This window comes from Haliaeetus leucocephalus, unplaced genomic scaffold (genome assembly GCF_000737465.1).
Source record: "Haliaeetus leucocephalus isolate CR32 unplaced genomic scaffold, Haliaeetus_leucocephalus-4.0 Scaffold284, whole genome shotgun sequence".
Taxonomy (NCBI): domain Eukaryota; kingdom Metazoa; phylum Chordata; class Aves; order Accipitriformes; family Accipitridae; genus Haliaeetus; species Haliaeetus leucocephalus.
In genome coordinates, this window is record NW_010972720.1 from 58,561 (window position 1) to 71,425 (window position 12,865).

Genomic DNA, 12,865 nt, shown 5'->3' on the forward strand with positions numbered 1-12,865 from the left:
GACTTGGTAGTGTTAGGTTAATGGTTGGACTCAATTATCTTAACAGTCTTTTCCAACCTAAATAACTCTGTGATATGCTAATCTGAAGGATAGAATATCTTAGTTAGAGATAAAGTTCTACAGCTATCAGTTCACTTAGTTTATTTTATTTGTTTGGAAATGTTCACGGCAACATTTTTTAAATGAGCACGGCAAAGTCAATGCAATATATTTTACCACTGGTGAAAGGTACACTATATTTTTTTAATTAAATATATGGAGAAACTAAAATTAAAAAAAAAAAGAACCGATCCCAATTTACCAACCTTGATATATCCCAGCCTGAAAAGCATCTCCACTACTTGTCTTTCCTTCGTGGCCATAGATCCATGATGATACCCAATACCCCTCAGTGCCATCATTTTCTGCAGATAACCTCTTCTCTCAAACCTAAGTCGATGAAAAATCTTCCTCAAAGTCTACAAATAAAAAGAAATGTTAAATATTAACCACAACCAGGTGTTGTTAATGAAAAAAAAGTGTTCTCTGATAAAGTTCCAAGCACTACAGAGAAATATAGCTATTTATGATCTTCAGTGAACCTGAAGCCCGATGTATATATATAATTGGATGTGTACCATCAGTATCTTCATTATGAGGACAAATCTAGGCTCTTCAGTACAATTCTATATACTATCAGATTTTTTCACGTTTGCAATAAATGCCGTTACAACAGTCCCAATTGTCATACCATGCAGCTAGATGCAACCAGACATGGCAAGCTTGCATGTTCATGACTTTCCTACTCGAAGCATGGCCTCATGGCCATGTACTGCATACCACTATCACAGAACAAATTCCTAAGTAGCTACATAAAGCTGATACTCCTGTCTTTTGCTCCTGTCTGTTGTCCCTGCTTGGTACCCCCATCTCGTCTCACAACACAGTTAGGAGCTTCCTTTTCCCAAACTCAGAAATAGCACTGAATTAAGCTTTTTCAGTATTTTCTGAACTTCACTCTACAGCTAAGTGCCATCTATTCCAAAGTACAAGCTACTTCTTCACTTCCTTTACCCATGTGCATCTGTGGGAAGCAGTGTTCCCTCCATGCTAGCTGACAGCAGTCCAAAAATGCCATCGGGATCCCAAGTTTCCAGGATAAGGAATCATGAGAATTTTCAAGTTTGGTCCCAACACACAGAGTTTTCCTCTGTTTCAAGACATATCGCAATAAGCAGAAAGCATTATCAAGACACTTCATCAAAATTTTGAGCACCTTTTCTCTGAATTAAGAGCTTTATATCACAATTACTTTTTTTTTTAAATAAAAAAAAAAAACCAGCCATGAAAGACAGCTATATGAACCACAGTCATGTTTCAGGAAGTTTAGACCAGAAGGGATCTCCTGAATCAAGGCCCAGTCACGCACTACTGCTGGAAACCACATCACGTAAATCTCCTTCATAAATTATTCCTGAGTTATTTGTATACAAATATATACATTAATATTTCTGATGGACATCTGCAGATTTTCAGTGCTTTTCTCACCTTTTCTTTCCTCAGGGGACATAAACACATTGAAGAGCATGGAAAATTTTGCTTAATGGGGACTAGAACTTTTAGACCCTAAAATAATTTATTATTTAATATTTTTATAAGATATGAAGGGCTTAAATATGTTCTGATAAGTACACAAAGGTGCCATGTAGCCTATGCTGATGACTCAGTCAGAAAAATAGGAGTCTGAGATGTGAATCAACAAGTAACAGAAGTGCATTCCTGATAGTTCATGGAAACAAATTAATTGTAGTATACATCCCAGGACTCCTATCACAAGGACAAGTCAACATCTTTTTATTCGTCAGAATGAAAGTTGTCCATATATCTTAAAAATAAAGTTATCTAAGATTGATACCTGGAATCAAATTTAAATGGAAATATTCAGAATGGTTTATGAAGTCAATGCGTACTGTTATAAAGTACAACTGCATCACACATTATAAGCATTTTATGTATTTATGCACAAATTCATGCACTTTAGACATGCATTTAGACAAAACAAAATCATGTTATAATTATCAGTGAGTTACTCACATCTTCATCCACTGCTTTAGGATCAGCATAAGTACACACAGAAGGGATAGCAGTTAGCCTTTTAAGTCGTTTTTCTAACTGTTTTTTTTTAGTCAAAAGAAGCGCCATGTTTTCCATTTTACTGGAGCTCAACTTTCTGGTATCCCTGTATACAATATACAATTAAAAATATTATTTCTGTAATTAACAGAATTTCTCAATTTTAAAATATTCTGTGCCTACTGAAAGATGAAGACTCATTCCCTTTTAAACTGCAGGCTCAAACATGTAGGTAGAGCTGTTAGTGTAAATTTACTGATAATGCTAACAGCTTCATTTTATCATGGCTTGTATGCAAAACAGCAAGCAATTCTGGGTGAACTAGAGAGGAGGAATTATGGTGATATACAAAAAATGAAGGAAGATGAAAACAGCAACTGTACGTACCTCACTTAGCAAATTAGTAAGCTAACGAGATTGCACAGTAGAAGAATTAAACATGAAAGAGAAATGTGATGGATTTACTGCTAATAATGACATGGACTATAAGGATTTAGGACAGGATTTGAAGAAGAGAGGGGAGAGAAAACTATTTAGAGACAGATATTCAAGCTACTTTAATGTCTAAATACATGTCTAAATTCCTACTGGATTTTCAAGTTCTCACTTACTACTATTAAAGTCAGCTAAGTTCATTCTTTCATGATATTATGTCCAAAGAATGCACTGTAAATTGCCATGATTAGGACAAACCATGATGCTTTATGTTCCTGACAATCCTGATACCTACCACCATATTTCATTGCAAATGCCTTTATAAAAATCCATACTCTATGATCACAAAATCACGAAAATTCAAGGTTAAGGAGGAAAAAAATACAGTACAATCAAGCAAAAGGCTGACAAATATTCAAAGAACATCTCACCAGTAAGGTGAGCCCGAACTTCAGAGATCCACCACTGTAACCAGCCATGGTGTGGCTAAACTATGAAAATATGCTCCCACCGTAGCTGACCCAGCACTAGGGTCAGATGCTACAGAGTTGCATGACAAAAGTTACTGTCTGGAGAAAGAGTGATTCTGATATCTTGATATCTCAGTAGTGGATTACTGCATATTGACCAACCTCATTTACTCAGGTCTCTCTCTTTGATTCTTATGTTGTAGTTCCAGCACCTTACACAATGTCAGCAACATTGGTATCTTCCTGCTACCTGACTATACACTAGGTACTGCTGATTGATACCTGCCATACAGTCGCTCCTACTGTGTGAGTTGCTAGAGCACAAAGAGGAGCAGAGACTACCATTACTGCAAGCTGGATGAATGCGCTGCTGAAAGGTACATTCCCCAGAAAGAAGTTATCACAAAATTATGCTCTATCATAATATGTAAGCTTTTTAATAACATATAGTTATAGTACTTACTGAGGGTTGAATTTTATTAACATTTTTTTCACTTTTCTTAGTTCATCACTTAAACGTTCTTTTTCCCTCTCGGTATTAGGGTATTGTTCACTTTTTTGTTTTTTCAGCAAATTGACGAATACGTTCTTGGCTGCACGTTCCACTGAATCCACATTAAATCTTGAAGTAAATAATATAAAATATACATCAGTTAGGTGAACTCTAATAGAGTTTTTATTTATATGTAATGCTGTTACAATAATATTCAGTGAGCCTTATCATCTGACAATAGTTAGAATCTAACCATTAGAAGCGTATTCCTATTCCATCTCCAAATCATAGCCCATATTCACTTTCAAACTGCTATTATTCCAAAACCGAGTGGTAAAATTTAAAATGGTTCTACCAATAAATTATCTGTAGAAAGTATGCTCAACTCTACCTTTTCCTAAGCTGGACACTTGGACATACAGATAAAGCAAACTGTAGCTTAAGTAATTTTAATTCTTCTCAACTACCCAGTTGAGACCGAGTGCCTGTCTTTCTTGGTCTTCTACATAGCTGTTCCTCCTCATAGCTTTTTCAGTATTGAACTGTTTAGAGTTTAACTAGGATGAAGACTTGTCCAGCTTCACTCTCAAAAAGTATTTTTTTATTCTTGTTGCAGTAGGCAAATCCTGTTAACTAACACCATACAAGGTGTTGGCAACACATGAGGTGAGGTTGCATCCTAGTCCATTAGAATATTCACAAGTCATTCAAGTCTGGCAGTCACCAAGAATGGGAGCAAAAATTGAAGGACTTTATCCTTTTATCCTGAAAGACCAAATACAGATTTTAAGGCTAGGAGGTAACCTCTCCTTAACTTAAGCTTTTCACATCTTCACGGTGGCAGAGCTCAGTAACAGTCATTTGCCATTTACTCTTTTTCTTCCCTTTGAAGCTCAGACTGAATGATCTAATTTCTCTCTACCATTGAGTTTATTCAGCCATAGGGAGTACTAAAGTGGTGCCAGACTGTTCTTTCCCTTGATGGCTCTAAAAAAAGAAAAGCAAACTCTAAGTACTGTTTTTTCCTTACCACCAATGGCTGCAATAGCAATTTGGCTGCTACAACTCTGACACCTGCTCTCTCAGGAGTCTCCATTAATCCCACACTAACATAAGACCAATACAGGATGACTGCTTTGCAACCTTCTTCATCAATAATGGCTTAGGGAGAAAAAGCTTACCAGCACCAATGAAGCATAAATATCAATCTATTACTCCAAGTCACTGTCTACTACTTGTGAGGGCTACTCATCAAGATAGAGCTTGTAGGCCTTTACTTTGTATGTTTTAAAGCAAAGGTAATAAATACTATATAAATGGCATTTGCCAAGCCATATCAATGCTTAGCTCCAACACCTATTTTTCTGAATATAGGCAATACACCTACAATACATGGAATGTAAATACTTACATAAAAAATATGGCAGGCAACTTATCCATCTCATGTAATTTATCAACAAAGCTTGCAAAACGTTTCCACTTTTCCTGTTCTGAGCAGTCCACAGGTTTTGGCTTAAGGTGCTCCAGTAGCTCATTCACCTGACCAAAGTAGTAGTATTGTGCAGATTTTAATGTCAGAAACTTCTGGCTGGAGGCTAAGAAATATGGAGACTCCATTTCCCTGTGTCAACTTCTAGCAGCTCAATTTTTTTTAAATCATTCAGAACTGCAATAGCCACATATAGTTTACAGACTGAAAGGTCTGCAAGTTATCAACTGACTTTGGTAAGAGCTCAAAATGCAAATTGTTGTAGCATTCATGGCTACCATCACTGTGCAAATAATATAGTATCACTAACATGCTGATTATGATATATTTTCACATTTAAGTGTCATATTTCAAGAAATTTGTTTTTTCCCCAGATATTCTTTGTTTCTTCCTCATTGTTGATTCACTACCTTCTCATATTCCTTTTTATGATATAGGAATAGGTGGCCTCCAATCAAGGACTTAATTTTCTGCTCATGGCTTTAATTTCTATCTTTTACATGGAAACATACATACTGCCTGTGGTTACACAGAAGGTTTCAAATGAGCTGCAAAAAACAGGTAGACTAAAAAAGCAGAGCAATGGTACAATATTATCACTAATTGTAGGGGGTACCTAAAGGAATCAGGAATTGAAATCTCACAACAGTATCAGAAGTCTGATTCCCAGAGAAGCTTGTGAAAACTTGAAAATGCTTATGGAAATGACACAAATATTAGTGCTTATCTTTCAAGTACAGCAGCAGTTAAACCTAATAAATAATAATTATAGGAGAAGAAAATCCCATAATTATATTACTACATAAATTATTATTATATTAAAACTGTACACAGTCTTAAGAGCGAGCCCTGTAACAACTGTTACCTTCTGTCTTTGGCCAAGCACAATCCACTTGCTTAGTTCTTTCTTCAACTCCTGTTCATATTTTCTCACATCTGCCTTTTTGATTACTACTTTATTCTTGAAAGAGACAAACTCCTCAGGATCTAGCTCCTGGAAAACAACATTAATATAAAACATTGCAGTTCTTTGTTATCTATTTATTTTTATATATTTTGCCCACAGCTGTGTATACACACCTGTGCCCTTGGCCACTGTTGCCAGACTTTTACCATTGTGTCATAAAGTTGGATGCTCTCTCGTGGAGACAGAGAAAGATCTGAAGGAATACCATAGTTCTCAATCTGCAAGGAGTTTAAACAAAAGAAAAATAAAGGAATCATTTTGATGGAATCCATGTTGCCTAAATGTAACAGTTGCTAAACAATGTTGATGCCAGTATTATGCTTACATGATTGACTGTTAATGCAGCACATGGATGACAATGTTCAATGATAAAATCACTGCCCTTTAGAGAACACACATACTTTTCCAAATCATTGTATCGTTCTTCATACAAAACTGTGAAGAGACAAAAATGCTGTCATGATGCACTTGGTTATTTTAAAAAGCAAGTACTTAATCCTGCAAGATTTGTTTTTATTTAAAAGAAAAACCAAAATGAAATACGCTTAAGTTCACACACCATGATTAAAGTTATTGAAGAAATAACACTAAAATTTATTTCTTAGTTACAAAATATTCTGATACACACCCAGTCTAACACGATATGATTTCTTTTGTTCTTGTACTTTAGATTTCACTCTACAATTTCTTGTAAAGTTCTTTTCAGAGTTTGTAGAGCTTCCTTCTATTTTATTCTCAGCACGTTGCCAATACCTTTTCACAGATTGTAACCACCTACAGTGCAAGAATAAAATAAAAATAGGAGTTGTAAAAAATATTTTAAGAAAATTGCTACAGCTGTAATAGATTAATTAGTACAATCTGCTCAATTTCTCCTATAGAATTTCCAGTCCCCCTCTCACCATCTTCAGTGCAATTTTCTCCAGCTTATCCCAGGGTGCAAATAAAAAATGTGAAATAGCACCATTATATATATAAATACAGTGCAGGTGTCTTCTCTGATTGATGATGGACAAGTGTGCTTATCAGGCTTTGGCAATTCAAAGAGATGTAAAAGCCTCCTAAATTCCCCTGCACATCTTAATTATAGGGTCTGAAGGAATAGTAGTGCCTGTTCTCATTACAGAGTTAAGAGTTACAGTATCATTTTGTGTCAGATGGGGGAATAAGTGTAGCATAATACATATAACAACATAATTCCAGTTGCCTCCCAATAGTAATTGACCTCTATCTAGAACAACTCATTTTCAATTTAAATATGCTCTTGTGAGCAAGAAAATTCCACACATACTCAGTTAGGTGTCCCGGGTTACTGACAGTAGCAGAAAGTGCCAAAAACGGACATCGAATTGTTACCAGAAGATGCTCCCAAACCTCTGCTCCAATTTCACCACCAAGACAATGGACCTATGTTTTGGGGGAAAAGGAGTAAAAGAAAAGAAGAAATGTTCTTTATCAAAGTGCACCCATAACAGGACTTGGTCTGTGTTTTGCAAAAACCAAAAGTTTGGCAAGATCAGTACTGAACAATTCTTATGTTGTAGCAAATGACAATGAGATCCAAATCAAATGTCCAGTAAAACCCTCTCCAGACTTCACTGGAGACCAAATTAGTCTAAATTCCAATACTACTGTTTGTACCCTAGATACTCACTGGCATCATTAGAAATTAATTCTATATACAAAAAAGAATACAGTAGGAATTTTAAATTTAACAAGATTAATCATTGATTTTTTCCCTGGAAAGACTGACAAATACCATATGATGTAAAATGTGTATGATCCCAGTCTGGAATGCTACAGTGGTGGCTTTTAGCTTTTCAGTTGACTGAAATAAAGGAAGTTCCTGGTAGCTTTGACTGAACTGTATGTCCTTTTGAGGACTAACAGAGTTTTAAGTTCTTTCACTGGAGTACATAAACACTCTCAGTGAACAGAAAAAAACAAGTAAGTCTAAAATAATAGTTCTGAAAGTTGGGGTTTTTACCAGCAATAATGTATGTAATGAAAAACTGAGTCACCAGCATTTTTTTCTCAAGATTTTTTGTGTATTTGTTAAATTGGTTACTACTAAAAGATGCCTACCTCATCAAATATAACATATTGTATCCGTTTGGTCCATTTCTGACAACGAGGAGACAGCATCAAGATTTCTAAACATTGAGGCACGGTCACTAATATCTAAGAAGAAAGGTTTGTAAAGCATTATTTTCAAGTAAACTGACTAATCAACTATAAGTAGATTCCATATTTAAAAAGCATTTAAAAATACATATGTACTGATCTCAAGGTAAGTAAGAAAGAATGAATGATTTGTCACTGCTATCTTCAAGAAGGGCAAGAAAGAGGACCCAGGAAACTACAGGCTAGTCAGCCTCACCTCATTCCCTGGGAAGGTGATGGTGCAACTAATCTTGGAAATCATTTCCAAGCACACGACAAACACGAAAGTCATCAGGAGTATTCAGCATGAATTCACTGAGGGGAAATCATGCTTGACCAACCTCTACCAACTTCTATGATGAAATGACTGGTTTGGTAGATGAGGGGAGAGCAGTGGATATTGTCTTCAGAAAAGCTTGTGACAACATCTCCCATAAGATCCTCACAGACAAGTTGTTGAAGTATAGGCCAGATGAGCAGACAGTGAGGTGGATTGAAAACTGGTTGGAAGGCTGGGCCCAGAAGTTGATGATTAGTGGTACAAAGTCTAACTGGAGGCCAGTAACTAGCAGCGTACCTCAGGGGTCAACAGTGGGTCTGATCCTGTTTAACATCTTCATTAATGATCTGGATGAGGGAGAAAAGTGTAACCCTCAGCAGGTTTACTGATGACACCAAACTGGGAGGAGCAGCTGATATGCCAGAGGGTCATGCTGCCATCCAGAAGGACCTAGACAGGCTGGAGAAATGGGCTGACAGGAACCTTGTGAAATTCAACAGGGAGATGTGCAAAGTCCTGTACCTGGGGAGGAACAACCCCATGCACCAGTGTATGCTGGGAGCCATCCAGCTGGGAAGCAGCTCTGCAGAAAAGGACCTGAGGGTCCCAGTGGACACCAAGTTGAACATGAGGCAGCAATGTGCCCTTGAGGCAAAGAAGGCTAATGGTATCCTGGGCTGCATTAGGAGGAATGTTGCCATCAGATCAAGGCAGGTGATCCTTCCCCTTTACTCAGTACTGATGAGGCCACACTTGGAGTCCTGTGTCCAGTTCTGGGCTCCCCACTACAAGACAGACCAACCTAGCAGCCTTCTATGATGAAGCGAGTACATCAGTGGACAAGAGAAGAGCTACTGATGTATTCCATCTGGAATTCTGTAAGGCATCTGCTGTATGCTGGCAACCAAAGCATTTTGATGTTTTTTCTTTAACCGGAGCAAGTAATCAACTGCATGTCCCTTAAGGATGAATAGATAAGGTTGTATGCCATAGACTGAAAGCTTCTGGTAAGCAGTACAGGTATGCTTAGATTTTTCCTCAACATTGTATTTATTAATGGCACAGTTCTTATAATTAGAATTAACATTTTCAGAAGCCAGATGGAATACAAAAGTCATTATTATTATGTGTTAAAACACCCATAAAAATATACCTGAGAATTCATGACATCATTGCGATAATCTCGCGTGAAGACTCCACACACTACCAATCCATCTGGAAGTTTCTTGGTGAATCGATTGTATATAGTTCCCACCACTTGGTTTACAAGGGCCTTAAATAAAGCAGGTCATTAACAAAACTAGACAGTGTATGTCTAAAGGCATATGATATTCCTAGGCATATAAAAGCATTCAATTTTGGCACTAATATTAATGTACTAGACTATAATGTACTATGTAATGTACTATTAAGTCTAGACTGTCAATAATGTTAACTTTAAAAAGATATGGTACTTGATTTTCAATTATACTCAAATGCTTTCAAGGAAATTTAGTGTTGTGTAAAGTGAGTTATACATTATTAAGTCTGTATTTTGGTTATTTTCAAAGCAGTTAAAATTAGATCACCTTCTACTGCACCTACAAGCACTTTAATGATCTCAAAGCCCTGGGGCTGCAGGTATAGAATACATTTCTGCACCCAGACTGATATTCAAATGAAAAGATTATTTTGATGCCCAACCTGAGTATGACCATAAAAAAAAATTATTTTACTTATAGAAAATAATCCATAGAGATTGTTATTGAATAACAGCACATGTAATTCACTATCCAAAAATCATATCACTGAACATTAAAATAAGTTTTGGAAGAAATCAAAACATTGTGCCTCAGCACTTAAGTCAGTTTTTAACTATTAGGATAGAACTCATTAAAAAATATCCAACTGCCTGGAGTTCCATAAATTTCCTCTTGAAGCATCTAAAGGCGAACTCAATTAGGAAAAGACAACTTGACTTGCTTGGTCATGATTCTGTTCTAATATTACTTTCACCATGTTGGTAGGCTTTTGGTGCTCTCACCATTTACCTAACATGCTACTTATAGCACTTTTGTATATATTGGTGTTTCTGACCTTAAATTAGCTATACAGATATTAATAGACAAAAAACTCTACATGAGCTTATATATTCTGAAGATTATTTTTGTAAACATGCTGTTTCTAAGAAATGTAAAGGCAAAACAGGATGTAAAGATTCCATTTCTAATCCAGAAAATATATCTCAACTAAATTTTTGTAACAAGTTACCCCAAACAGTTTCAGAATCATACGGAGAAATATCACAGTCATACATACAGGATATGTAGTAGGATGCAGCCTTACCTTTGTAGGAGCAACATACACAACTACTCCTTCATTGCTTGTTTTCAGAACTTTTTCCATGCAATAGTAAGATGCATATGTTTTTCCTGATGAAGTGGGAGCAACAATCACTGCAGACTCATTATTATCTACAGCATCAAGAAGTTCTCGCTAAGAGAAAAGCAGTTACTTACATCAAAATGTCTTGTTATGAAGTTCTTATTGAGTAAACCAGCTCCTTTTATGAAAACATCTCTTATTTTTGCATGCAGACTTTATGTACAGATTTTAGACTACTGAAAGTCAGAGTTAACCTAGTCATTTTATGACTGTATTCTTTCCTCTTAAACTGTTAGTGGAAAAAAATGGAACTACAAATTATAACTTGTCTATTTCAATTATTTGGTCCGAGATACTGATACCAGAATATTCTGAGTCCAAATCTGGACTTTTTCAATTTGAAAAATAAAACCTGTTAACTCAGCAGTGCGTAATTCAGTTCAAAAAACTTCATTGTTTTATACAAGGCAGTATTTTTTTCTTGCATTATAATAGTTATATCAATACTATCCAAATCTCTCTTCTCCTCCTAGCGTATTAATCTGTTTTCTTCCCTATTACTGTCGTCCATGCTCTCTCACCTTACATAGGTCTGTGAAAGGGTAGCGGAAAGGGTACAGAAGAGGAAACAGAAATAGTGCTAACAGTATCTTTCTCTGTCAGCACATATGCCAAGTTCCAAGTTGCTTTTCAAGTAAGTGACTGTTTTGCAGATATGGACATGCAAAGCAGCAAATTCATTTGGCCTCCCCAGTGCAATAATAAAAAAATCTGAGTTAGACTTACTCTGCTTTAGACAGAAAAGTTATTTCTCAACTCATACTATGGGTAATTTTTTAGGGACAAATGAGCAGAGGATGAACAATCGGAGATTATCAAAATGGGGCACTACCACCATAAAATGTAGTAATAAGCAGTGAAATCCCAGAGGTTCAGCATTTCTTATGTTGAATTCTTCAGGCCAAGCTCTCTGTAGAAAAGGTCTCAGCATAGAAAGAACATGGAATACAGTCCAAAATGATCTAATGATTTTGTTAAACTTATTACAAAATTAACTTTGTTAATGCTCTTTTTGATAAGTAGTATACTAATATGTATTTTTAAATGGAAAAAAAATAATCAGAGATAATTTCCATTAACTTTATGCAAAAAGTTTGTGTCTCATTACCTGCCACGTGTCTGGTATGAAATGTTGCACTCGGGGATCTGGATCATTTCTCTCTTCCCTGAGCAAGTAATAATCCATGTATTGTAGCTGAAAGCGAGCTGGACCCACTTCGATAGCATAATTGCTTATATTCTGATCATTACTTTCTCCTGTCTGTAAGGTCAAATGAAAATTCAAGCTGGTTTGAAAGCTAGCAAGAGATTAAGAAGATGGCACATCTTTTGCGCTGTGGAAGTCTGCAAGCTTTGAAAAACATATGAAAGTGCAGGTGATTTTTAAATATTTTTTTGCAGAAATCTAGACTATATAGCCTTATGTCAGGGTTACGCTTGTATGTCTTTCAAAGGACACTATGTTCTAAAATTAATATGTCTTCTATAGCCGGTGGTGGTGGTGTTTTTGTTGTCAGAAGAGCTAACAAAACCGATTAGCAGGCAAAGCTCAGCCTCTTCAAGCTATTGCCTGCCAGAGCCTTCTCATCCTGTATTTATTTTGCTTTTTTTCATCCTGCCCTGACCCCTTGTGCAATGAATCACAGTTGCAAAAGGAAATTCAATATAAAGACTGTGATCCCAAATTTTGTAAAGCACTGTATTTTAAACAATGCCTGTATACCCTAAGATATACCAAATTTAATGTTCATGGACACATCTGGTTACAACATCTGATCCTGAAAGCTGTATAGAAAAGCATTACATGTTACACATTCAGCAGGAGATCAGAAAAATCACGTAGTAATTCAGGTTGTCAGGGAAGTCTGGATGTCAATTAATCCAACTCACTGACAGAAGCTGGTGCAATTGGATCAGGTCACTCAGGGCTGTGTTCAGCCAAGTTTTTACTATATCCCAAGGATGGACATTTTACAAGTTTTTCAGTTTCTTGAAAGAAACATTTTCAGTTATTCCTGAAAATTTCAGTTAT

The 12,865-nt window shown here is 36.2% G+C and overlaps 1 protein-coding gene across 8 annotated transcripts in view; it reads right to left on the reverse strand.

The window, feature by feature from the left end:
- LOC104833341 (probable ATP-dependent RNA helicase DDX60) overlaps positions 1–12,865 on the reverse strand; it is a 45,236-nt gene that overhangs the window by 16,084 nt on the left and 16,287 nt on the right. For 7 of the 8 annotated variants that reach the window (XR_774508.1, XR_774507.1, XM_010569931.1 and 4 more), the window contains exons 15-27: positions 11,942–12,094; positions 10,735–10,884; positions 9,563–9,682; positions 8,052–8,147; positions 7,258–7,373; positions 6,595–6,740; positions 6,292–6,401; positions 6,080–6,184; positions 5,865–5,993; positions 4,922–5,049; positions 3,481–3,639; positions 2,074–2,218; positions 306–458 (exon numbers count right to left, since the gene is read on the reverse strand). Coding sequence is in view for 6 of the 8 variants with exons in the window: in XM_010569931.1 (XP_010568233.1) it covers positions 306–458; positions 2,074–2,218; positions 3,481–3,639; positions 4,922–5,049; positions 5,865–5,993; positions 6,080–6,184; positions 6,292–6,401; positions 6,595–6,740; positions 7,258–7,373; positions 8,052–8,147; positions 9,563–9,682; positions 10,735–10,884; positions 11,942–12,094 (1,710 nt within the window). In the remaining 2 variants the exon portion in view is untranslated. The remainder of the gene's footprint in view (positions 1–305; positions 459–2,073; positions 2,219–3,480; positions 3,640–4,921; positions 5,050–5,864; positions 5,994–6,079; positions 6,185–6,291; positions 6,402–6,594; positions 6,741–7,257; positions 7,374–8,051; positions 8,148–9,562; positions 9,683–10,734; positions 10,885–11,941; positions 12,095–12,865) is intronic. The other variant, XM_010569932.1, reaches the window with a different exon arrangement.